The sequence below is a fragment of the Mobula birostris genome, chromosome 17, assembly GCF_030028105.1.
Source record: "Mobula birostris isolate sMobBir1 chromosome 17, sMobBir1.hap1, whole genome shotgun sequence".
In the NCBI taxonomy this organism is placed as follows: Eukaryota; Metazoa; Chordata; class Chondrichthyes; order Myliobatiformes; family Myliobatidae; genus Mobula; species Mobula birostris.
The window spans coordinates 47,221,106-47,248,917 of NC_092386.1; the positions used below are offsets into that span (position 1 = coordinate 47,221,106).

At 40.7% G+C, this 27,812-nt stretch overlaps 1 protein-coding gene across 1 annotated transcript; it reads right to left on the reverse strand.

Annotated features, from left to right (window-relative positions):
- Positions 1 to 472: 472 nt before the first annotated feature.
- nxnl2 (nucleoredoxin like 2) lies at positions 473 to 17,614 on the reverse strand. The gene is made up of 2 exons (XM_072281092.1): positions 17,204 to 17,614; positions 473 to 1,119 (listed from the first exon to the last, which is right to left on the reverse strand). Exons 1-2 carry the CDS (start codon positions 17,503 to 17,505, stop codon positions 948 to 950), a joined length of 474 nt encoding a protein of 157 aa, XP_072137193.1. The 5' UTR covers positions 17,506 to 17,614; the 3' UTR covers positions 473 to 947.
- Between the last annotated feature and the right edge of the window lie 10,198 nt (positions 17,615 to 27,812).

The window sequence follows — 27,812 nt, forward strand, 5'->3', positions numbered from 1 at the left end:
GTTGCTGTTGGCTTCCTGTCAGCTTGGAGCAGTCTGGCCATTCTCCTCTGACCCCTCTCTTGTTAACAAGGTTATTTTTTTCCTCCAGAATTTCCCTTCACTGGTATTTCTTGTTTTTTTTTGGTACCATTTTCTGTAAACTTTAGAGACTGTTGTGCATGAAAACCTGAGCAGTTTCCTGTTTGGCACCAACAACCATTCCACAGTCAACGTCACTTCAATTACATTTCTTCTCCATTGTGATGTTTTGTTTGAACAACAACTGAACCTCTTGACTATCTACACAAGGTTTTATGCATTGAGTTGCTTGCCAAATGATTGGCTGATCAGATAATTGCATTAAAGAGCAGGTGTACCTAATAAAGCAGCCACTGAGTGTATATAATAGCTGCAGCCCTATTCCCTGTAATACAATTAGTTGATCCACTTATTCATCAGAAGGATCCAACTACTACTTTCACTCATTGTCCAGTAACTTTTATTTTCAATATCTGTTTCATGGCAGTTTTTCCACTTAAGACACTCCCAGAAGGCAACTACTTGTTCATTCAATTTTAGAACGAATCCATTCAGTAAAATATTTGGTTCTACTGAATACCACAGAGACTAAAGTTACAAAATCCTGACAATCACACTTAAGCAGTCTGATTTTATGCAGTAAAATTTTACCTAGTAAAATCTTAGTTTGTTAAAAGTGCAGAGTTAAAACATTAGTAATATTTTATTAAAAGCATTAAACCTAATTTACAGTATAAATGTCATTTCTCTGCTATATTTTATAAACATTGTGCAAATTGCTTAATTGCATAGTTGACTATTTAGTTACAGAGCTATTTAAAATAATGTACACAAGCTTTTTCATTTCAAACACATTTAAATTAAAAAAATGTACATTCAAATTGATAGGTTTCCCTAATATCCAGAAAAGGTTGATTTCAAGATAACTTTCAATTAGCTGAAAAATTCTGGAAAACCTCCGCTACTTCAATCCAGTTCCTGAAGCACGCCAAACCATAATCTCGTATCTGTTTACGTCCTTTGTCAGTGATGACGTCTCCATTTTGTTTCACAATTACCAGCTTTGGTATTGCTGTAATGCAGTATTTCTTCTTCAACTCTCTAATGCACAAAGAATAGTATTAGTAAAGCATTGCATAATAAAACAGACATTTCACTATCTAATAAAGGGTCATTGATGTGAAACATGAACTGATTCTTTCTCCATAAATGTTCTCTCACCTGTTAAGTATGCCTGACATTTTTATTTCAACTGTGCATTTTTTGCCATGTACTACTTTTCCTCTATTACTCCAGGTTCAAAAATTTATAGTTAGTGTTTTACCTTCAAAAATAGGTTGTGCAGGTACTGTGGCAATGAAAGGTAACTTAAAGGAAATAAGTTAGTCATTTGAGCAGGATAATGTGTGAAGTCCAATCCTGTTAAAATTTTCCACAGTGAGATATTTGTCAATCTTAATAGATTGTATCAACCAAAGGAGAAAAAAATTTGTCTAAAACTGAATAATCGCAATTGGATCATTTCTTTTCACATAAAAATAAGAATTGGGCAGAGTTGTCATGGATTTATGAAAGAAATCACATTTGATAAATAAATTCCAACTTGCTGCATTTAAGAATTCATCCCCAATGAATATCTGGGAACTGGTCTCCAAATGGAGAGAACTGACTCAATCATTAATCACACACAACCTGGCAGGGACTGAGAAAGAGTCTTCAAGGTTGCTTGTGGATATGACTGTTGTGTCATACCTGGACAAAGAAACCACAGCATTAGCAATATGATGTTAAACAGATAAGAGGAAGTTTGATTACTACTAAATATCCTTCCTTGGACGGCGAGTTAATGAACATCACGTTGAACAGCTGTTGGAAAACAGAGTAGCTAGAGCACAGAATGTATTCTGTGTGGCTGTTTTAATATCCTCCATTAAGAATGGCTCAGAACATCATTGCTGGCAATGTTCTGAAGGACTTCGGTACTAAAATGAGTCTTCAGTTGGCAATGGGTGAAGAGAACAGTAACCATGCAAACAATTTACAACACACATAAAAGTTGCTGGTGAACGCAGCAGGCCAGGCAGCATCTCTAGGAAGAGGTGCAGTCGACGTTTCAGGCCGAGACCCTTCGTCAATTTACAAAGCTGGGTGGCAGTGTGAAATGTGAGGAGGATGTTATGAGAATGCGGGGTGACTTGGACAGGTTGGGTGAGTGGGCAGATGCAGTTTAATGTGGATAAATGTGAGGTTATCCACTTTGGTGGCAAGAACAGGAAGGTAGGTTACTATCTGAATGGTGCCAAGTTAGGAAAAGGGGAAGTACAACGAGATCTAGGTGTCCTTGTTCATCAGTCACAAAGTAAGCATGCAGGTACAGCAGGCAGTGAAGAAAGCTAATGGCATGTTGGCCTTCATCACAAGGGGAATTGAGTATAGGAGCAAATAGGTCCTTCTGCAGTTGTACAGGGCCCTGGTGAGACCACACCTGGAGTATTGTGTACAGTTTTGGTCTCTAAATTTGAGGAAGGACATTCTAGCTATTGAGGGAGTGCAGCGCAGGTTCACGAGTTTAATTCCCAGGATGGCCGGACTGTCATATGTTGAAAGATTGGAGTGACTGGGGTTGTATACACTGGAATTTAGAAGGATGAGAAGGGATCTGATTGAAACATATAAGATTATTAAGGGATTGGACACGCTGGAGGCAGGAAACATGTTCCCGATGTTGGGGGAGTCCAGAACCAGAGGCTACAGTTTAAGAATAAGGGGTAGACAATTTAGAATGGAGTTGAGGAAAAACTTTTTCACACAGAGGGTTGTGGTTCTGTGGAATGCTCTGTCTCAGAAGGCAGTGGAGGCCAATTCTCTGGATTCTTTCAAAAAAGAGTTAGATAGAGCTCTTAATGATAGCGTAGTGAAGGGATATGGGGAGAAGGCAGGAAAATGGTACTGATTGTGGATGATCAGCCATGATCACAGTGAATAGTGATGCTGGCTCAAAGGGCTGAATGGCCTACTCCTGCACCTATTGTCTATATCAAATAGGTCTATCTATGACAAGGAGTGACCAGTGCACTGTCCTCATGAATGCAGAGTGCATGCCTTCATGCAGGGTACATCCACCATGGTTGTATGAACAAAATACCATGTTCAATGGACCAGCAGCATCTCTACAGAGAAACAGTATGTTTCAACTTGTCTATCATTCATCAGAACTAAATTGACTTAATAATTAACCATTTCTTTCAGCACAGATGATGCTTGACATAGGTACAAGATCATGGCTCATCCAATTTTCCTCTCAGTCCCAATCTCCTGCCTTCTCCCTGTATCCCTTCATGCCCTGACCAATCAAGAATCTAAACCTCTGCCTTAAATATACTGTACATAAAGACTTGGCCTTCATGGCTGCCTGAAGCAAAGAATTCCACAGATTCACCACCCACTAGCTAAACAAATTCTTCTTCATCTCCACTCTAAAAGGACACCCCTCTATTCTGAGGCTGTGTCCTCTGGTCTTAGACTCTTCCACCATAGGAAACATCCTCTCCACATCCGCTCACTTTTCTGAATTCTAGCAAATACAGGCCCAGAGCCATGAAACACTCTTCATATGACAAGCCATTCAATCCTGGAATCATTTTGTGAATCTCCTTTGAATCCTCTCCATTTCAGCACATCCTTTCTAAGATAAGTGGCCCAAACCTGCTCACTATACTCCAAGTGAGGCCTCACCAGTGCTTCATAAAGTTTCAACATTACATCCTTGCTTTAATATTCTAGTCTTCTTGAAATTAATGCCAACATTGCATTTGCCTTCCCCACTACAGACTCAATTTTCAAAATAAACCTTTTGGGAATCCCGCACAAGGACTCCCATGTACCTTTGCGCCTCAGTTTTTGTACTTTCTCTCCACTTAGGAAATAGCCAACCCTTTCATTTCTACTATGAAAATACCCTTTTCAATTTTGTCTGCCTTTTTCATTGCAACTCATCCTGCTGATTGCCATTTTGTCCAGTCAACAGTCTCTTCTTACTACACATTGCCTCTGTAAAGTAGCTACCTCATCTTCAGCACTATTACTCTGCTTCCCATACCTCTCCCAAAGAACTCTAGCCAACCTGCCCACAGGCATACTGGACCAGGTGTAACCTGTCCCTTTTGTCTGGGTTGCATCTTCCCCAGAAGAGATTCCAATGATCCATAAATCTGAACCAGTTCCTCAGCCATGCATTCACCTGCCAAATCATCCTATTCCTAATCACACTGGCACGTGGCAGAGGCAGCAATCCAGATATTACCTGGAAGTCCTGTTTCTCAGGTTTCTACCTAGCTCTTCAGGACTTCCTCACCTTGTCTACCTATATCATTGGTGCCAATATGCACCAGAACTTCTGTGTGCTCACCCTCACCCTTGAGAATGCCATAGATCCGATCCTGGCACCAGTGAGGAAACATACCATCTGGGTGTCTCTATCATGCCCACAGAACTTAGTCTCTGTTCCTCTGACTGGGGAATCCCCTAGCAACACTGCACTTCTGAGCCACGTCACCAGACTCAGTGCCAGAGACCTGGTCCCTGTGGCTCTCCCCAGTAGTTCATCCTCCATAATAGTATCAAAAGTTGTATACTTATGATTGAGGGGAATGGCCACAGATGTACTCTGCACTGGCTGTGCATTTCCCTTCCTTCTCCTGACAGTCACTCAATTACCTATCACCTCATTCTCCCGTATAAGTCAAAGGACATCGAGTTGCAGCTCCATTTCCTTAATACATTCTCTCAGGAGCTGCAGCTCAGTGCACCTGGTGCAAAAGTATTTATCTGGGAGACTGGAGGTCTCCCAGACTTCCCACATCTCCCGCATACAGTACAAACATTGCCCCGGAGCCATTTTCACTAAACTACTATGCCCTAACAGACAAGGCATGAACAAATAAGAACAGAAAAAGAGAAATCTACCAAGTACTTTTACATCACGAAAGCCTGATCTCACCTAAGCATGATGAGCCAAAGCCACTCTAAACACTGGAACACACTAAAGAATGGCCACTCTGCTTGCACCTGTGCTATTTTTATTGGCCCTTTCCTCTTGCTGGTTGGTTGCTCCTCAACTTAGAGGAACTGCCTTTAAAATCTCCATCACCTTCCTGATTGAAAGTTAGCTTTTTCTATGCACTCCCTGATGTTGATTGTCCAACTCAGAAAACCGCCATGAAGCTCTGCTTATTAAATCTTGAACGTGGGCCTGACTGAAAGGTAGCTCTGAAGCTACTTTTAACATTTTGTATTTTCATTGAATTTTCACATCTGCAAGTTTTTTATTTTTGGGCTAAACAAGGTAGATGCCATCAAAAGCAGAATTTAATTCCTTCAAAATGTGAAACCTCATGGCCCAGCATATTCCTCGCTCCATTACAATTAAGGAAAAAGATTAACCCTGGCTCAACAGTAAGAACAGAAGGGATGCCAAGCCCAGCAACAAGTGTCCCTAAAAATAAAGTTGTAACCTGACAACATAGAAACATAGAAAATAGGTGCAGGAGTGGGCCATTCGGCCCTTTGAGCCTGCACCACCATTCAGTATGATCATGACTGATCATCCAACTCAGAACACTGTACCTGCCTTCTCTCCATACCCCCTGATCCCTTTAGCACAAGGGCCATATCTAACTCCCTCATAAATATAGCCAATGAACTGGCCTCAACTGTTTCCTGTGGCAGAGAATTCCACAGATTCACCACTCTCTGTGTGAAGAAGTTTTTCTGCATCTCGGTCCTAAAAGGCTTCCCCTTTATCCTCAAACTGTGACCCCTCGTTCTGGACTTCCCCAACATCGGGAACAATTTTCCTGCATCTAGCCTGTCCAATCCCTTTAGAATTTTATACATTTCAATCAGATTCCCCCCCTCAGTCTTCTAAATTCCAGCGAGTATAAGCCTAGTCGATTCAGTCTTTCAAAATATGAAAGTCCTGCCATTCCAGAAATCAATCTGGTGAACCTTCTTTGTACTCCCTCTATGGCAAGAATGTCTTTCCTCAGATTAGGGGACTAAAACTGCACACAATACTCCAGGTGTGGTCTCACCAAGGCCTTGTACAACTGCAGTAGTACCTCCCTGCTCCTGTACTCGAATCCTCTTGCTATGAATGCCAGCATACCATTCGCCTTTTTCACCGCCTGCTGCACCTGCATGCCCACTTTCAATGACTGGTGTACAATGACACCCAGGTCTCGTTGCACCACCCCTTTTCCTAATTGGCCACCATTCAGATAATAATCTGTTTTCCTGTTCTTGCCACCAAACTGGATAACCTCACATTTATCCACATTAAATTGCATCTGTCCATTCACCTAACCTATCCAAGTCACCCTGCATCCTCTTAGCATTCTCCTCACAGCTAACACTGCCGCCCAGCATCATGTCATCCGCAAACTTGGAGATGCTGCATTTAATTCCCTTGTCTAAGTCATTAATATATATTGTAAACAACTGGAGTCCCAGCACTGAGCCTTGTGGTACCCCACTAGTCACTGCCTGCAATTCTGAAAAGGCCCCATTTATTCCCACTCTTTGCTTCCTGTCTGCCAACCAATTCTCTATCCACATCAATACCATACCCCCAATATCGTGTGCTTTAAGTTTGCACACTAACCTCCTGTGTGGGACCTTGTCAAAAGCCTTTTGAAAATCCAAATATACCACATCCACTGGTTCTCCCCTATCCACTCTATTAGTTACATCCTCAAAAAATTCCATGAGATTCGTCAGACATGATTTTCCTTTCACAAACCCATGCTGACTTTGTCCGATGATTTCACCGCTTTCCAAATGTGCTGTTATCACATCTTTGATAACTGACTCTAGCATTTTCCCCACCACCGATGTTAGGCTAACTGGTCTATAATTCCCTGGTTTCTCTCTCCCTCCTTTTTTAAAAAGCAGGGTTACATTAGCTATCCTCCAATCCTCAGGAACTAGTCCAGAATCTAAAGAGTTTTGAAAAATTATCACCAATGCATCCACTATTTCTTGGGCTACTTCCTTAAGAACTCTGGGATGCAGACCATCTGGCCCTGGGGATTTATCTGCCTTTAATCCCTTCAATTTACCTAATACCACTTCCCTACTAACATGTATTTCCCTCAGTTCCTCCATCTCACTAGACCCTCAGTCACCTACTATTTCCGGAAGATTATTTATATCCTCCTTAGTGAAGACAGAACCAAAGTAGTTATTCAATTGGTCTGCCATGTCCTTGTTCCCCATGATCAATTCACCTGTTTCTGACTAAGGGACCTACATTTGTCTTAACCAATCTTTTTGTTTTCACATATCTATAAAAGTTTTTATAGTCAGTTTTTATGTTCCCTGCCAGTTTTCTCTCATAATCTTTTTCCCTTTCCTAATTAAGCCCTTTGTCTTCCTCTGCTGGACTCTGAATTTCTCCCAGTCCTCAGGTGTGCTGCTTTTTCTGGCTAATTTGTATGTTTCTTCTTTGGAATTGATACTATCCCTAATTTCCCTTGTCAGCCACGGGTGCACTACCTTCCCTGGCTTATTCTTTTGCCAAACTGGGGTGAACAATTGTTGTAATTCATCCATGCGATCTTTAAATGCTTGCTATTGCATATCCACTGTCAACCCTTTAAGTATCATTTGCCAGTCTATCTTAGCTAATTCACGTCTCATACCTTCAAAGTTACCCTTTAAGTTCAGAACCTTTGTTTCTGAATTAACTATGTCACTCTCCATTTTAATGAAGAATTCCACCATATTATGGTCACTCATACCCAAGGGGCCTCTCACGACAAGATTGCTAATTAACCCTTCCTCATTGCTCAATACCCAGTCTAGAATGGCCTGCTGTCTAGTTGGTTCCTCGACATGTTGATTCAGAAAATGATCCTGCATACGTTCCAAGAAATCCTCTTCCTCAGCACCCTTACCAATTTGGTTCACCCAATCTATATGTAGATCGAAGTCACCCATTACAACTGCTGTTCCCTTATTGCACGCATTTCTAATTTCCTGTTTAATGTCACCCCCAACCTCACTACTACTGTTAGATGGCCTGTACACAACTCCCACCAGCGTTTTCTGCCCCTTAGTGTTATGCAGCTCTACCCATATCGATCCCACATCCTCCCAGCTAATGTCCTTCCTTTCTATTACATTAATCTCCTCTCTAACCAGCAATGCTACCCCACCTCCTTTTCTTTCATGTCTATTCCTCCTGAATATTGAATATCCATGAATGTTGAGCTCCCATCCTTGGTCACCCTGGAGCCATGTCTCTGTGATCCCAACTATATCATATTCATTAATAACTATCTGCACTTTCAATTCATCCACCTTGTTACAAATGCATTGACACACAAAGCCTTCAGGCTTGCTTTTACAACACTTTTAGCCCTTGTACAATTATGTTGAAAAGTGGCCCTTTTTGATTTTTGCCCTGGATTTGCCTGCCTGTCACTTTTACTTTTCACCTTACTACTTTTTGCTCCTACCCTCATTTTACACCCCTCTGTCTCTCTGCACTTGTTCCCATCCCCCTGCCACATTAGTTTAAATCCTCCTGGACAACAGTAGCAAATGCTCCCCCTAGGACATTGGTTCCAGTCCAGCCCAGGTGCAGACCGTCCTGTTTGTACCGGTCCCACCTCCTCCAGAACTGGTTCCAATGCCCCAGAAATTTGAATCCCTCCCCCTTGCACCATTTTTCAAGCCACGTATTCATCTGATATATCCTCCTATTTCTACTCTGACTGGCACGTGGCACTGGTCCAGAGACTACATTACAAGATTAAACAGTATGCAGAAGAGAACCAAAACAGCCCTTCAACCACTGAGCTATCGATAACATAAAGTTCTACGCAGCTAGTCATGAATGGCAGTGAACAATTCAATTGCATAGCTGTCCTAAGAACATCTTTACAGCCTGAAATCTAACTGAAGAAACTTTGGTCTACCTTTGGCAGGATATTTAACCAGATGTATCAGCAGATGTTCCATCCTTGCTATCTCCCACCTATCCCATTACCACAAAAGCCAGTCTTCAGCTAATTGATCTGTTCTATGTGATATAAAATTGGATACAGCCAAGGCCATGAAGTCTGACAGCTCTATAAATGAAGACTTTAGTACCAGTATTAACCTCCTGTCTCACTATGATATTCCAATAATTTCAACATTGGCATCCACCAAACGCTGAAAATTAACCAAGTATATATATTCAGTGACACTTTATTAGGTATACCTGTAAATGGCTCATTAATGCAAATATCTAATCAGCCAATTATGTGGCAGCAACTCAATGAATAAAAGCATGTAGACATGGTCAAGAGGTTCAGAATGGGGAAGAAATGTGATCTAAGTGACTGACTGTGGAATGATTGTTAGTACCAGACAAGATGATTTGAGTATCTCAGAAACTACTGATCTCCTGGGACTTCTACGCACAATAGTCTCTGGAGTTTACAAAGAATGGTGTGAGAAATAAAAAACATCCAATGAGTAACAGTTTTTTGGGTGAAAATACCTTGTTAACAAGAGAGGTCAGAAAATGGCCAGAGTGGTTCAAGCTGACAGGAAAATGACAATAACTCAAATAACTACATGTTACAATAGTATAGCACGTCAAATCTTGGAAGTACATGGGCTACAACAGCAGAAGACCACACTGGGTTCCACTCCCATACCTTATAAAGTGACCACTGAGTGTATATCCTGTCAACAATTAAGAAATACAGGATAAAGTTAATTCAGATAATCACTGTCCAATCTCATTACTTTTAGTGAAAAAGATGCTATCTCTAACAATGCCATCCACTAAGTTAGTGTTTTTTCCAGGATCATTCAAATTCAGATTTTAGCTCAAACATGGCATAAAGTGCTGAATTTAATAGGTATGTTTAATGTCACAGAGTGTATACAAAATACATCCTGAAATGCCTTTTCTTCGCAAACATCCACGAAAGCCTTCCAGAGATGAAGTGAAAATTATTGCACATGAAGTATGGCAAAAAGGCATACATTAATGACTGTCCAAGAGCCCTCATCTAAAATGTAGAACCCTTCCCAAAATTATGGTGGGAATATCCTCTCCTGAAGGACGGCAGCAGTTAAGTAAGATCGTTCACCAACACCCCCTCTACTACTACTACTACGACATTGACTCAGGCCTAGGGGGCCGGCGTTGGGCACGATGACGGACTCTCCACTTCTCCCTCTCCCTCATCAGTTTGTTCAGTTCATCTACATTAGCCGCACCACTGTCTTCGGGAGCATGTTGACCATAGTCTTGGGAGGGCGCCCAGGGTTCATCCTCCCATGCTTAGGCTCCCATATGATGACTAGGCTGGCAGGTAGCTCGGGGTGGTGTAGGTAGTGCCCCGCTAGTTGCGGTCTTCTCCCTCGATTTTAGTGGTAACACTTCTTCAGTGGTAATTAAAGATAGGAAAATAGATTCTAACTTTATTAGTGATATCCACAGCACGATAAGTGAATTTAAAATAAAGGCAAGTTTAGAACTCCTCAGATTCCATAGTTTGAGACAGAGGAAACAAAGATTTCTACAATGGTTAGGCAAGCAGTTACGAGAATATCACCTCTGACACAATGTTTCACACCCTTTGTGTAAAAAGAACAATGAAAGAGCAATGACACTTATGATTCAGACACAAAATGTTGCATATTAATAAATCTTGGACTCTTAGATTAATAATCAATACAAATGAATCAATAAGATAATACTAAATATATACAAATTGTTAGCCCTTGGTAATGCTCCCTTAGGTAGACATATGAAATACAAAGCCATTATTTTGATGAAAATTGGAACTTACCCAATAATTTTGGTCAATATCTCAATCAACTGTGGAAAAGATGATCCAATCATTTATTAAAATCAAAGTTTCAAAGTGTCTGACATGCAAATAAAGCCAAGGATCAGATTAGCCTTTCTCTTGTTGAATGGAGGAGCCAATGGAGCTTACTCTTTTTATTTTGCCTCTGTGAGTTCACTGTTGTTTGCAGATATTGCTGTGTACAAATTGGCAATGCGTTTTTTCCTTCTGTGCTATAATTGTACACTTCAAAAGATACTACTTTATCTGTAAAGTGCTTTGATGCATTCTATTATTGTGAATGGGCTTTAGAAGTACATCTTTTATTTTAGAAAGTAGATCAAACCCAGTGCTGAGATACAAAGGGCTAATTTAGTAACCAGAAATCATGAGCAAGGCTATAAAAAAATTAATGTCATCAAAATATATTAAGCGAGTGACCTGATGGGTTGGATTTATGCACAAGCATGAACTGAGCATCTACATTCTACAAAAGCTTTTGAATATTTTACATTTAAGTAATTTTTCAAAGGGTACATGGAAATGAGACTGAGAATATTAGAGGATGACTTAAATTACTTCGTTGTAAAATCTATTATTCCAAATCAATTGGAAAAATTTTTGCCCATTGAATGCAACACAGAATGTTACATATATGATATTAAGCTCACACTTGCATGGAATCATTATTCAATCTTATTCATCAATCTCCAAAAAGTTATTCACTGTAAAGGACCATACTAAATTGCATAAGAACTGTCTTTTTTTGTTCTATGGAGAAAGTTCACCTTGATATCTACTATAAACAACAAACGGGATAACAATAAGATAAGCATACTTAATTTTAAATCCACAGCACAGAAAATAAACAAAAAGCTGCTTACAAGGCTGTATTGTGGCATGGTTTAGTAGACATTTTATATATATTGAGGCCTCTACCTTTGCACTTTACTAAATCTGAACTCGTTACCACATAGTAAAAAGAACCTGCTCGAAAATAATCAATATTATTCAATCCCCTTTCACACTTTGAAGCTTATAAAATGACTCTTTGCTGTTTTGTGACTCATTCAAAACAAACAGGAAGGGGTGTAAAGAAGAAGAATATAATATCCTTAAGGGTGGAAAAAATTACATAAAAATAGAATCATGGAGTTGCACAGCACAGAATCCCCTCAACCTACTACACTGATGCTGACCTTCCCCTCTCCCCACCACAATTTTACATTAATCCTGGTTGCCTGCAATATGTTAATAACCTTCTTGACTATTTAAGTGCATGTCTCAGTGTTTCAAAACTAATAATTATTTCATTCCGCCACTTACTCTGGCAGCGCATTCTCTGTATAATAAAAACAATCCTATCAAATTCCCTTTAAATGTCTTTCTCTTGCCTTAAACCTCTTGTTATTGTACACTTACCATGGGAAAAAGATTGCCATCTATCTTATTAGGACCTCTTATAATTTTATAAACTTCTCTCAAATCACCTCTTAGCCTCTTTTCTTCCAGGGAAAACAAGCCTAGCCTACCCAATCTTTCCCCATAACTAAAGCTCTCTAATTTAGGCAAAATCCTGGTGAATCCCCTCTGTATTTCCTGTAGTGCAACCACATACTTCCTACGGTGTGATGACCAGAACTACACACAGTACTCCTAAATACGGTCTAACTACTGTTTTGTAAAGCTGCAACACAACATCCTAACTTTTATATTCTATGCCTCAACCTATGAAACCAAGCATGCCATCTCACTACCCTATCTACTTGTATTGCACTTTCAGGACTTATATCCCATGGTCCCTCTCTTGTTCCCCACAACACCATCAACTTTTCTGTCACCTGTCAATTTGCTAATTAGAAATCTGACATTCACATCCAAGTCATTAATATAAAACAGAACAATAAAACACAGGAACAAGCCCTTTAGCCCAAATGTCTGCTGAAAGCACAACGGTCAATTAAACCAAACACAAGGAAATCTGCAGATGCTGGAACTTCAAGCAACACACACAAAAGTTGATGGTCAATACAGCAGGCCAGGCAGCATCCCTAGGAAGCGGTACAGTCGATGTTTCGGGCCGAGACTCTTCGTCAGGACTAACTGAAAGAAGAGATAGTAAGAGATTTGAAAGTGGGAGGGGGAGGGCGAGATCCAAAATGATAGGAGAAGACAGGAGGGGGAGGGATGACGTTTTTAAAAAAATCTATCGATACTCAGAATCAGTGAACCAGAGACTGCAGACTTGGGTCTCAAATGCAGTTCCCCTTCAAAAAAGAACAGTAATGGGGATAGTGCGCCGGTTTACAGTTATCCCTACTCCCAACTATCCTGCTGACAGATGTACAAACTGCAAAACCTGGGCTCTGTACCTCCTCTGTAACTGGATCCTTAATTTCCTCATTGGGAGACCACAGTCAGTGTGGATTGGAAATAACATCTCCTTGCTGACAATCAACACTGGCATAGCTCAAGAATGCGTGCTTAGCCCACTGATCTATTCTCTCTACTCCCACAACTGTGTGGCTGGGCACAGCTCAAACACAGCTATTGTTGGTAGCATTTCAGATGGTGACAAGGAAACATACAGATCAGCTGATTGAGTGATGTCACAACAACAATCTTGCATTCAACATCAATCAGACCAAGGAAATGACTGTGGACTTCAGGAGGGGAAGTCGAGGGAACACATATCAGTCCTCATCGAGTGATCAGCAGTGGAAAGGGTGAGCGGTTTCAAGTTCCTGGCCTTCGGTATCTCTGAAGATCTATCCTGGGCTCAACATATTCATGCAATTACAAAGAAGGCACAACAGCAGCTAAATTTAGTTTGAGGATACTTGGTATGTCAACAAAGACACTCAAATTTCTACAGATGTACTAAGGAGAGCATTCTGACTTGTTGCATCACCATCTGGTATAGAGGGGTCAACGTACAGGACTGGAAAAAGTGGCAGAAGGTACCCCTGCATCATGGACACCTTCAAAAGGCTATGCATTGAAAGGCAGCATCCATCATCAAGCACCCCCATCACCTACGATATGCTGTCTTCTCATTGCTACCATTTGGGGGAAGGTACAGGAAGACACACACAATGTTTCAAGAACAGCTTCTTCCCTTCTGTCATCCGATTTCTGAATGGACAATGAATCTATGAACATTATCTCACTATTTTTTCTCTTTTTGCACTACTTATTTACAAACGATTGTAATTTGGTTCTTTTATATATACTTCTTTTTGTAATTCATAGTTTATGTATTGCAATGTACTGCTGATGCAAAACAAATTTCACAACATATGCCAGTGATATTAAACTTTATTCTAATTCTGAAATATCGAACAATTCTTTCATAAAGTCTGCTAAGCATCTTGTAAAGCAGTTTAATACTGAAAACTAATCAACTTTAGGGTGTTTGTGTACTTTACTAACCCCTTAACTAATTTGAAGATAGGGGTACAAATCAAAGCTGTCAGACCAAAAATGCCACCTGACATAACCCTACTTTATTAAATCTGAAACCAATGTCAATACTAAAATACTGGCCCTATGACACAGCCAAAGTCCATTGAGTACAACCACACAGTTGAGTGCTTGTTTTCCAGTGCATCAACTCCAGCTGCAATATATAATTTTCTGCTTCTCAATTCACAATGATTTCTTGCACATATTTAGAATCAGCAAGTTACTGACTCATCTGTACTATTGCAATAAATATATTATTTATTTTCTGTAAAAGATAGGAAAAAAAGTCAATTTCATTGACAAGAGAAAATCTCACCTGCCTTTCTCCTGCTATCTTTCCCAGTTCTGACCATACACCCCTGACCCAGAATGTTAACTGTTTCTCCTCCCACACGTGCTGCCTGACCTGCTCACTATTATCAATATTTTTGTGTTTTTGGACCAGGTAATATTCCAGCTTTAACCAACAAGCCATTTCAATTTAAGCCCCATAATAATAAAGGTCAATGTTATCCAGCTATGTGTTGTCCATACAAAATAGGATATATCCAAATAAGCACCAACTATCCCATCAGCTTAGTGATGCAAGAAATTGCTGACAATCCTATCAAGCAGCTCTTAGTCACCAACAGTTTATTCATTGAAGCAGCATGGGTTTTGCCTGAGTCACTCTATCTCTGAAATTATTAAATCCTCAGTCTACCATTAGAACTGGTGAATTCCAGAAGTGGTGCAGGAAACAGTAAAGCAACATTTGACTAAGCATTGGATTACAGTCTTGGTTAAAAAAAATACAGGAAGACTCCACAGGCTGGAATGAGAGCTTGTACCAAAGAATAATTACACGAGGAATTCTGCAGATGCTGGAAATTCAAGCAACACACAAAGTTGCTGGTGAACGCAGCAGGCCAGGCAGCATCTCCCTGGCCTGCCTGGTCTGCTGCGTTCACCAGCAACTTTGATGTGTGTTACCAAAGAACCATTTACTGGATACCAGTCATCTCACCTACATGTTTTGCAGGATAGTGTTCTAGACTAACATCTGCTTGTGTTACAACAATGACTTTGCTTCTCTAAAAATTGTCAGAACCATAGCTAGTCAAATATTAGATACCCTGCAGAAAATAACTAATTTCACAATTCCCTAAAGCCTTTCCATCATACACAAATCAGCAGTGTTGAGGCCTGAATAAGTGTAATTCTAACAATACCAAAGGAATTCATGGCAAAGCAGCTTACTTGAACAGCACCCTATGCACTCCAACACCACACACCATGGTTGCAATATACTGTGAATTTGACTTTTTCCTGTTTCTAATCTTTGGTTCAGAAAATTACTCTTGTACAGTATCTCAAGGGGAATTGGGAAAGGGCAATAAATGTCATATGAACAATTCCAAACATCTATTTCGGAAAGTTAATATTATTTTCATGCACAACTTAGCTGGTACAGTGTGCAGGTGCAACATAAAAACAAAAGTGCTTTCAGGAACAGATGCCAGTACTCAATTCTAATAAGAACCCACTTTATTCCAGTGCAATGAGCCTCTTAATTATCATGGTATTTATACCAAGGAGAAAATACGTATAAGCAGATATAGATTCACTGGATAGGTATTTGATATAAAGTAGTAGTTAAGGGCATAGAATATCCTTGCTTGTGGCAAAGTGAGTTGAATAAAATCTGTATTACCATAACAGTCATGATTAATTGTGTCCTCTTTTCATGCTCCATATTGTTGTCCTGTACTTGCGTTCATCTGTGTGACAATTTAATGTAAGTACATGGCAACAACATTGATCAAGAATAGTTGTTATGGTCCCTTCTTTATATGTTCTTGCCATGCATTAAATGGTCACATTAATACAAGTGTATAGTATTCTAAGGCATGTCAAAAAAGGATAGCCTAAACTCTCTTCCAGTCCACTGTACTGGAATATGACATTACAACTAGAATTTATTCCAGATGCTTTCTGTTCCCTGTCATTAAAAAGAATACTTCACTAGAAACAATAATTGCAGTCATAATCAGAAGCTGAATTATTCCTGCACTTCCCTTTTCTCCTCCTATGTGAAATAAAATACAAAAAACTGGAAACGCTGTGCAGGTCATGAAGCTTCCGTGTTAATGTTTCAAATCTAAGACTCTACCTCTCCTGACGAAGGATCTCAAATGTCAAATCTATTTCTCTGTCCACAGATGCTGCCTGTGCTGCTGAGTGTTTCCAGCATTTGCTGTTTCCATTTCAGGTTTCCAGCACTTGCAGACCCCTACCCTTCCCAATTCCCTATATTAACAGCATGTGCAGTGCACCAGCTGCCATTCGGCAGAAATAGAGATACAAGAGGCTACAAGTGCTGGGATCTGGAGCAAAGAAACAAACTGCTGGAGTCCTGAAGAAGGGTCTCAGTCCGAAATGTCGGCTGCTATTTCCATAGGTGCTGCCTGACCTGCGGCATTCCTCCAGCATTTTGTATGTGTTAAACTGCTGAAGGAGCTCAGCAGGTCAGGCAGTGCCTGTGGAAGCAGAGGCTTTGTGTTGAGATCCTGCCTCAGGAATGAGAATGCCCAGCATTAAGAAGTGAGGTATTAAGTGTGGTAGGTGAGAGATGGACCCAGATGAATAAGGAAATAATGGACATATGGAGCCAGTTGGGGGACGGAGAAATGGAGATAGTGACAGCCTGAGTCTGGGGGTGATGAGTGGAGACAAGGGCTACTAATTATGGAATCTGATAGGAAAGATAAGTGATGAGTAGGAGCAGATAGGGAGAGATGTTGGGCAAACGGGAGAAGGCACTGGAACCAGATAGGGCTGGGGGAAAGCGGTGATACCTCAGACACAGGAGAGCCCACACTCACATTTTGTACTGATCCTCCCAGGGTAGTGCCAGCCAGTCTCCGTGCATCGCTGCCATGTAGTTCTCCATGTCGGCTTGGCTCTTATCCGAAGACACGAAGACGATCTCGAACTGCGGCGCCGGCTCCGACTCCTCCATCAGCTCGGTGTAGAACTCGCACAGGCGCGGCGTGAAATCGCGGCAGGGAGGGCACCAGCCCCCCGAAAAGTAGATGCCCACAACTTTATTCTTCAGCGCCTCCTCGGGGTCCACCGCCTCGCCGTCCTTATTGACCAGCATGTGCCCGGCGAACACGTCCACCATCTCCCCTCGCGCTCCTGCTGACAGAGAGCGCGCGGCTCCAGGCGAGATCACGGCCTCCCCCCGGGACCCCCGAGACCCCCGCGCCGAGCTCGTGACCAACAGCGGAACTCCTCACTCACCGCACGCAGGCATTTCCAACCGGCCTTTTCACAAGTCCCGCCCCCTCTCCAGCTGGAACGCTGCAGAGAGCGCTCGTCACACGCTGGAACGAGCGCGCGTGGCCCATTCAAAAAAATCGTCCTCGCGAGGAGCTCGTGAACCAGTGCCTTCTCATTCTGGAGATGTGTAATGTAACCTACAATGCCAGAAGGCGCTCGGGTAAGCAACGCCCGCCTAACTTGTCTAGCACTTACACAAGTGAAAGAGTAATAAGACTACGTTCGTGAGGGAGTTCATCTTCTTCTTCATATTCACTGGTCTTGTGATATGCATTAAAGACTTGGGTGTGAATGTAGATGGTATGAATGTTAAGTTTGCAAACGACAGAATCGTTGGTGGTGTTATAAGTAATAAGGAGGGCTTGCTTCGGCTACAGTATGATCTAGGTCAGCTCTGAAGTTGAGCAGACCAAATGGCAGAGGGAATTTAATTCGGCCAAGTGCAAGGTGCTGCATTTTGATGGAGGAGTAAGACATACACAATAAATGATCAGGTGCTTGGGAGTGTTGACAAACAAGAACCCTTCAGCAAAAGTTTGTGAAGCTCTGCTAGTGGCAGCATAGATGGAGAGGGTGGTGAAAAGGTTATATAGGATGTTCACCTTCATTGGCTATAGTACAGGACATAAGAACTGGCATGTCATGTTACAAATTCATAGAACAAAGGTTAGGCCACACTTGGAGTATTATGCACATTTCTGGTTGCCACACTATAGGAAGATTGAGATTACACATGACATTCATCAGTATGTAGCCTTGGAGAATTTTGGTTATAATGAGATTGAATAGTTTGGGTTTGTGTTCCCCAGAATAGGGGAAGCTGAGGAGTGACTTGACAGACATATAGAAAATCATGAGGGGGATGGATAGATTGATAGTAAGAATCTGCTTTTCCCTGTTAGAGTTGGTTTAAGACAAGAGGAGATAGATTTGTGGGAGGTAAAATGTTTAGAAGGAATCTGAGTAGAAACTTTTTCACACAGCAGTTGGAACGTGGAATCCAATGTTTGATCTGGTGGTGATGCCAGATAATTTCACAACAGTTAACAAGCATCTAAACAAGCACTGAGATATAGAAGGCTATTATCCTAATGTAGGCAAATGTGTTTAATATAAATAGGTGCAATGGACAGAGTGGAAGTGATGGGCTAAAAGATCTCTTTCTAGGCTTCACAACTCCATGATTCTGAATTTTTATTTTCAAATTTCAATCCTCTGAAGCATTTTGTTTTTGGATCTACATGCTGTATTCCAGAAATGTGTACCTACTTATTAGTTGTGGTTCACCGAACTGCCTCCTTCTTTTGCTTGACATATTCTCCGGATTTCTTTCTCTCCCAGTTAGTATTTCATCATGAAGTTCTGCTGAGATCACTTAAGTCAACAGGCAAAAACAAAGGTTTCATATGCTGTGGTACTGAAATAGTCCCATTACTATTATATCTTGATTCACTGCATTTTCAGACATTACATTCTACACCACAAAAAAAACTTATTAGTCCCACTTTTATAAACTCTACATTAAGGACTGACTGGTCTTCCTCAGTACTGTATGATTAGCCAAATAACTAACACAAAATTTGGAAGAGCAGATGCTGGAAGTATTCAGTAGTCAGGCAGAGTTAACACTAAGGTTGCTTCAGGTTTACAGCTTCCCTGAGCCTAGGAGGCATCATACCATCCGTGCATCTCATTTTCATCCACAGAACCTTCTGGCTGTTCCCCTAACCAAGGAGTCTCCTATTGCTATTACTCACCTTATCTGCCTCCTTCCCTTCTGAGTCACAGAGCCAGACTCAGTGCCAGAGACCTAACTGACATGGCTTTCCTCTGCTAGGTTGTACCCTCCAACAGTATCTAAAACAATATACTTATTATTGAGGGCAACAGCCACAGGGGTACCCTGCACTGACTGCCTGTCCCCTTTCCCTCAGTCACCTAGTTAATTGTGTCCTGCATCTTGGATCTAACTACCTCCTTGTATCTCCTGTCAATCAACTCCTCCATATCCCAAATGATCTGAAGCTCAACCAGCTCCAACTCCAGATCCCCAACACAGTCTAAAAGAAGCTTCAGTTGGTTGTACTTCTTGCAGGTGTAGTCCTCAGGGATACTGGATCCCTGTCTTCTCACATCCTGCAAGAGAAGTACTCCAGTGCCCTGACTGTCATTCCCATTATGAAGAAAGAATGAGGGAAAGAAGGAAAGAAAGAAAGAAACTCACTTTAGCCTTCACTTCCTGAGCCAAAGCCTCAGCTCCCCACTCTAACACCGGCTCACTTACACTATAGATACTCTACTTAAACATGATGTCTATCTCTTGGCTCTTGCCAAGTTCTTAATCACCCATGCAATATCAGGTTTTGCAGAAAGTACCTACAGGCCCTGCTCTTTTTTAAAATCTGTCACTTTTTAGTCACGGTTGCCAAAACTTATGTTTTAAATTTCTGTGCCTCTGAATTCATCAGATGTTTCAGTTGCATAATTATAATATATTAAAAAAAAACAGCACTTCACCCCATAAGCATAGGTTCCTAGGTTTAAAATAAGTTAAAAGAAAATTGTTTTACCTTTACTTGCAATATAAATGCAACCAGCAAAACAAATTATTAGTTGCTCTGGGTATGTTGTGGAGAGTCTTCTGCATGAGTTTCTTTAGTAATGATGCTCCCAGCAGTCATTATTAAAGAATTCCTGGATATTGCCCAGGTAATGATGATGGAAACTCTGCTGCATCTGACCTCAAGGGAGCATCAATTTATCTAAGGGATGAGGCTTGGGAGACACTAGAAACTGCAGATGCTAGAAATCTGGAGCAACACACAACTTAGCAGATTAAGCAGCATCTATGGAGGAAAATAGTCAACCTTTTGGGTCGAGACCCTTCATCTGGATGGAGTCAAGTTATCTAATTGATTTTAGTGTGCTGATTTTTCTTAGTGACTGAAATCCCAGCATAGAGATGCACTGCTGAAATAAAAGCAAAGAGCTGCTGCAGTGCACTTGTAGGAAGTAAGAATTGCAACACGAGCATGTTATTACCAGACGGTATTGTCATGAATGGTGCTAAGTTTCTTGTGAGTTATGGTGTATACAACTAGTAGCACTACATTGCACACTTGACTCTAGATTTGTCAATTGTGGAAAAGTTCATTGTAGCATGCAGAGCTTCTGCCCTCTTATTTGTAGCCAGTGATAATGTAACTGGTGCCATTTCTCTGATATTAAATAGAACTATTAAACTATTAAGGTTCTGAGTTTTAGCTGTACCATTAATAACCTTTTGTATCCCAAAGACAGGAGTAAGGCTCCATGTACAACATTTTACAGTTGTACAGTTGTAATAAATAAAAGCAGGAGCATGCCATTCAGCCCCTTGTGTTCACTTTGTGATTCAATCAGATTCTAGTCCATCTTTTAACTGCATGAATCGTATATCTCTTGATTCTATTGTTATCCAAGACCCGTGAATATTCTTGGTAGTTGATCCTCCACAATCCTTTTTTGTAGGGAATCTCAAAGATATATCACCCTCTAGGTGAAGAAAATTTCCCGAATATCTGTCTTGATTTTAAGACTGTAGTGTCTGATTCCAGGAGTATATCATCCCTGTTCAGTTCCCTTATGAATTTTGTTTGTTTCTACAAGATCACTATTCATTCTTCAAAATTCAGTTGAATACAAGACTATTCTACTGAATATCTCTCAGAACAAGCCGTCCATCCCTGAAGTCAATCTGATGAAGTCCTCTCATTACAACAATGTTATTCTTTGGATAGTGAGTTCTGACATGTACACAATATTCTAGGTGCTTTTTCTTTAAGACCTTATATGATTGTAGTTTGACATCTTTACTGTTGCATCCAAATCTTTTTGCAATAGAGGACTGCATATATTTGACTTTCTAGCTGCACCTTCTACCTGCATAGTGAATTTTATTGATATATACCCTATATAGAACAGTCAGGCCCTCTCTGCACAACAGCATCTTTCAATCTCTCAACATTTAGTAAATAACATGCCTCTCTATTTTTTCTAAGACCTCATATTTTTTTACATTATATTCCATTTGCAATGTCCTTGCTCATTAACTGAGTAAATCTCTGCCTCACAAAGACTTTCCACACCATCCTCGGCATATCATCAGCAAGTTTGCATATATTAAACTTGATTCCTTCATCCGAACTCATTAATATGGATTTTAAAGCACTTGGAGCCCAGCCTACTGCTCTGTTTCTAATGAGAGGCCTACGCAAGGTTGGTAAGGACACAAGTGCTGGAGTACCTGAAACTATAATCGAGACACGATTTTGAGACTGAGAGGAAAACAGGGTTCTTGACAAGATGCTAGATGAGAACCTGATGAGACTAGATGAGAATCCATACAAGATAAAAATCCTAAATGGAGTTGCAGACGGAACCAAAGTTGAGCTGATCATTGAACCTGAATTCAGGTGCCCTTTAAATATCCAAATCTTGGCGCTAACCCATGGCTGCCAATTAGTGGAGCAGGCCAAGGTCTTTAAAGGGACTATCCATACTCTGGAGAATCGGAGAAACGAAACCCCGGAGGCTACTGCAGTTGAGTGTGTACCGTATCACCATTGCTAATAACTAATACTAATTTCTTTCAGTTCTTCTTACTCTGTTGTTTCTGGAAGGTTTTCTTCAATGAAGAGAGACACCACATGTTTGTTTAATTTCCATGCTCTTTCCTGTTGTATCTTTATTCCCCATTATATTTTATCCAATTCACTTGAGAGGTAAAACATTTTTTCATAAATGTAAGGAATTTATTATCAATGACTTTATCTGTGAGATCTAACATGATCCCGTCATGCAAACAGTGACTATCGTAAAAGGCTTACAGAGGATGTCCTTGCTGAATAAAGGTCAACTATGTCTGTTAAAAATAAAGGTGTTAAGCTGAAGATCTGATTATCAGCTAATGCTACTGTCTGGTCTGCTTTTTTGTTGACAGCTATTTTTTTTCCCCTAAAAGAATTGATGCAGTTGAATGTTTTGATAAGTAATAATGACACTTTTTGTTTTAACATTGCTATTTATTTTCATACACCACTGTTTCCTTTCCGACATTGTTTTGTGCGATTGTTAATGAGCATCTCTGTTTCCAAAACATTATTTCCTGGTTTGAAAACAGATTGCTCATTATTGGGAGACATTCATAAATGTGACATTTGCAAGGCAGTAGTAAAGATTTATTTAATAGTACTGTGATATTTATAGATATATAATATATTAAATTATGTTCCTCTTAACAGGAATAATGACAGGAGAATTGAAAGTTGGTTTTGATGAAAGTCATAGGCAAATTCAAAATACTCATTGCCTCCCACTTCATTATGCAAATATTCGCTGCCACCTGTTAGCTGAAGACTGGATGTTGTTTAGGTCTGTTTCATCGAATACTTCATTATCAAAAAACCTGTGGTGAAAGAAAACTCCAGATATGTGAGGTGAGAATTGGCTGTGGTTTGGTTTTACGTTCACAACGTTGCAAATTATGAAAGTACACTTGTGGCCATTTTATTAGGTATGCTTGTACACCTGCTTGTTAATGCAAATATCTATTCATCCAATCATGTGGTAGCAACCCAATGCATAAAAGATGCAGACATGGGCAAGTGGTTCAGTTGTTGTTCAGACCATATACCAGAATGAAGAAGAAATGTGATCGAAATAACTTTGATCATGGAATAAGACCATAAGACATAGGAGCAGAATTAGGCCTCTCAGCCTATAGAATCTGCTCTGTCATTCCATCATGGTTGATTTATTATCCCTCTCAACCCCATTCTCCTGCCTTCTCCCTATAACCTTTTACACACTGACTAACCAAGAACCTTTAAATGTACTCAAGGACTTGGCTTTCACTGCCATTTGTGGTAATAAATTGCACAAATTTACCACCCTCTGGCTAAGGAGATTCCTTCTCATTTCTGTTCTAAATGGATGTCTCTCTATCCTGAGGCCATACCCTCTGGTCCTAGATTCACCCACTATAGGAAATGTTATCCCCACATTCACTCTATCAAGGCTTTCAATATTCTATAAGTTTCAATGAGATTCCCCCTCCTTCTTCTGAACTCCAGCGAGTACAGGCCCACAGCTATCAAATGCTTCTCATACTTAACCTTTTCATTTCTGGAATCATTCCCATGAGCCTCCTCTGTACCTTCTTCAATACCAGCACATCTTTTCTTAGATAAGAGGCCCAAAAATACTCACAATATTTCAAGTGTGGTCTGACCAATGTTTTAAAAAAGCCTCATCATTACATCCCTGCTCCTATATTTCAGTCCTATTGAAATGAATGCAAACATTGCATTTGCCTTCCTTATCATTGACTTAACCTGCAAGTTAACCTTTACAGAACCCTGCACAAGGACTTCCAAGTCACTTTAAATCTCAGATTTTTCAATTTTCTCTCCATTTAGAAAATAGTCTACACCATTATTCCTTCTATCAAAGTGCTTGGCCATACACTTCCCCACACTATATTCCATCTGCCACTTCTTTGCCAATTCTCTCAATCTGTCCAAGTCCTTCTGCAGACTCCAAGCTTCCTCAACATTACCTCCACCTATCTTTGTGTCACCTGCAAACTTGGCCACAAAGCCATCAATTCCATTATCCAAACAGTTGAGATATAACATGAAAAGAAGCAGTCCCAATATCAACCCCTGCGGAACTCCACTTATCACCAGCAGCCAACTAGAATAGGCCCCCATTATTCTGACTCTTTGCTTCCTGCCTGTCAGCCAATCTTCTATCCTTGCTGGTATCTTTCTGTTAATGCCACAGGCTCTTAACTTGTTAAGCAGCCACATGTGTGGCACCTTGTCAAAGGCACTCTGAAAATCCAAGTAAACCACATTCAGTGACTCTCCTTTGTCTATCCTGCCTGTTATTTCTTCAAAGAATTCAAACAGATTTGTCTGGCAAGATTTCCCATTAAGGAAAGCATGTTGACTTTGGCCTACTTTATCATGTGCCTCCAAGTACCCTGCAACATCATCCTCAATAATGGATTCCAACATCTTCCCAACCACTGAAGTCAGACTATCTGGTCTATAACTTCCTTTCTTCTGCCTCCTTCCTTCTTGAAGAGTGGATTAACAGTTGCAATTTTCCAGTCCTCTGGAACCATTCGAGAATCTAGTGATTCTTGAATGATCATTAATAATGCCTCTACAATCTTTTCAGATACCTCTTTTAGAACTGTGTGGTGTAGTCCATCTGCAGGTGACTTATCTATCTTCAGACCTTTCAGTTTCACAAGCACCTTCTTAGTATAGCAACTACACTCACTTCTGTCCCCTAACACTCTCAAAATTCTGGCAGACTGCTAGTGTCTTCCACAGTGAAGACTGATGCAAAATACTTATTGAGCTCATCTGCCATTTCCTTGATCCCCATTACTACTTCTCCTGCATCATTTTCCAGCAGTCCAATATCCATTCTTGCCTCTCTTTTACTCATTATAAATCTGAAAAGAAAACTTTTGGTATCCTCTTTAATCTTATTGGCTAGCTTACCTTCATATATTATCTTTTCATTCCTTATGGTTTTTCTAACTTCCTACTAATTTTTGCTCCATTATATGGCCTCTCTTTTGCTTTTATGCTGTCTTTGACTTCCTTTAACAGCCACGGTTACCTTGTCCTCCCTTCAGAATACTTCTTCATCTTTGGGCTGTATTTATCCTGCACTTTCTGAATTTCGTCCAGAAATTCCAGCCTCTGCTGTTCTGCCGTTGTCCCTGCTAGTGTCCTCTTCCAATCAATCAGAATCAGGTTTATTATCAACAGCAGGTGTCGTGAAATTTGTTAACTTAGCAGCAGCAGTTCAATGCAATAGATAATATAGAAGAGAAAAAGTAAAATAATAATAAATAAGTAAATCAATTACAGTATGCGTATATTGAACAGATCAAAAACAGAAATAATACTTATTAAAAAAGTGAGGTAGTGTTCAAGGGTTCAATGTCCATTTAGGAATTGGATGGCAGAGGAAGAAGCTATTCCTGAATTGCTGAGTGTGTGCCTTCAGGCTTCTGTATCTCCTACGTGATGGTAACAGTGTGAAAAGGGCATGCCCTGGGTGCTGGAAGTCCTTAATAATGGAAGCTGCCTTTCTGAGACACCGCTCCTTGAAGATGTCCTGGGTGCTTTGTAGGGTGGTACCCAAGATGGAGCCGACTATATTTACAACCCTCTGCAGCTTCTTTTGGTCCTGTACAGTAGCCCCCACCCCCCCCACCCATACTAGACAGTGATGCAGCCTGTCAGAATGCTCTCCACAGTACATCTATAGAAGTTTTTGAGTGTATTTGTTGACATACCGAATCTCTTCAAACTTAATGAAATATAGTCACTGTCTTACCTTCTGTATAACTGCATCGATATGTTGGGACCAGGTTAGGTCCTTAGAAATCTTGACACTGAGGAAATTGAAACTGCTTACTCTATCCACTTCTGATCTCAACTTTGTCTAACTCCTCTCTCATGCCTCTGTAATTCCCTTTACTCCACTGTGATACATCTGGCTTTATCTTCTCCCTCTCAATTTGCAGGGTGATTTCTATCATGATATGATCACTGCCTCCTAAAGGTTCCTTTACATTAAGCTCCCTAATCAAATCTGGTTCATTACACAACACCCAATTCAAAATAGCCTTTCTTGAAGTGGACTCAGCCACAAGCTGTTCTAAAAAACCATCTCATAGGCATTCAATAAATTCCTTCTCTTGGGATCCAGCAACAACCTGATTTCCCAAATCTATCTGCAAATTGAAATCCCCTATGACTATTGTAACATTGTCTTTATTACCTGCCTTTTTAATTTCCTGTTGAAATTATATCCCACATCCTAGCTACTGTTCAGGGGCCTGTATATAATTCCCCATCAGGCTCCATAAGTCCCCAAGATATAGGAGCAGAATTAGGCCATTCAGCCCATCAATTCTCCTCCACCATTCTATCATGGCTGATCCAGGATCCCACTCAACCCCATATACATGCCTTCTTGCCATATCCTGACCGATCAGGAAACTATCAACTTCCACTTTAAATGTACCCACGGACTTGGCCTCCACCACAGTCCGTGGCAAAGCATTCCATAGATTCACTACTCTAGGTAAAAAAAAAAAATTGCTTTACCTTTGTTCTAAAAGGTCACCCCTCAATTTTGAGGCTGTGCCCTAAAGTTCTGGATACCCCCACCATAGGAAACATCCTCTCCACATCCACCCTATCCAGTCCTTTCAACATTGGGTAGGTTTCAATGAGATCCCCCTGCATTCTTCTAAATTCTAGTGAGTACAGGCCCAAAGCTGCCAAACACTCCTCATATGATAATCCCTTCATTTCCGTAAGCATCCTCATGAACCTCCCCTGGACTCTCTCCAATATCAATACATCCTTTCTGAGATATGGAGCCCAAAACTGTTGACAATACTCCAAGTGCGGCCTGACTAGTGTCTTATAAAGGCTCAGCATTATCTCCTTGCTTTTATATTCTATTCCCCCTGAAATAAATGCCAATATTGTACTTGCCTTCTTTATACAGACTAAACCTGTAAATTAACCTTCTTGGTATCTTGCATGAGGACTCCTAAGTCCCTGTGCACCTCTGACGATTGAGGCTTCTCCCCATTTAGATAATAGTCTGTACCATTGTTCCTTTTATTAAAATGCATTATTGTACCTTTCCCAACATTGTATTCCATCTGCCACTTTTTTGTCCATTCTTCCAATTTGTCTAAGTCCAGCTGCAATCGCATTGCTTCCTCAGCACTATCTACCCCTCCACCTATCTTCGTATCATCTGCAAACCTTGCCACAAAGCAATCAATTCCATTATCTAAATCACTGACAAACAGTGTGAAAAGTAGTGGACCCATTACTGACCCCTGAGGAATACCACTGGTCACCAGCAGCCAACCAGAAAAGGCCCTCTTTATTCCCGCTCGTTGCCTCCTGCCTGTCAGCCATTCCTCTATCCATGCCAGTATCTTTCCTGTAATGCCACAGGATTTTATCTTGTTAAGCAGCCTTGTGTATGGCACCATATCAAATGCCAAGTAAATGACATCCACTGCCTCTCCTTTGTCCACCCTGCTTGTTA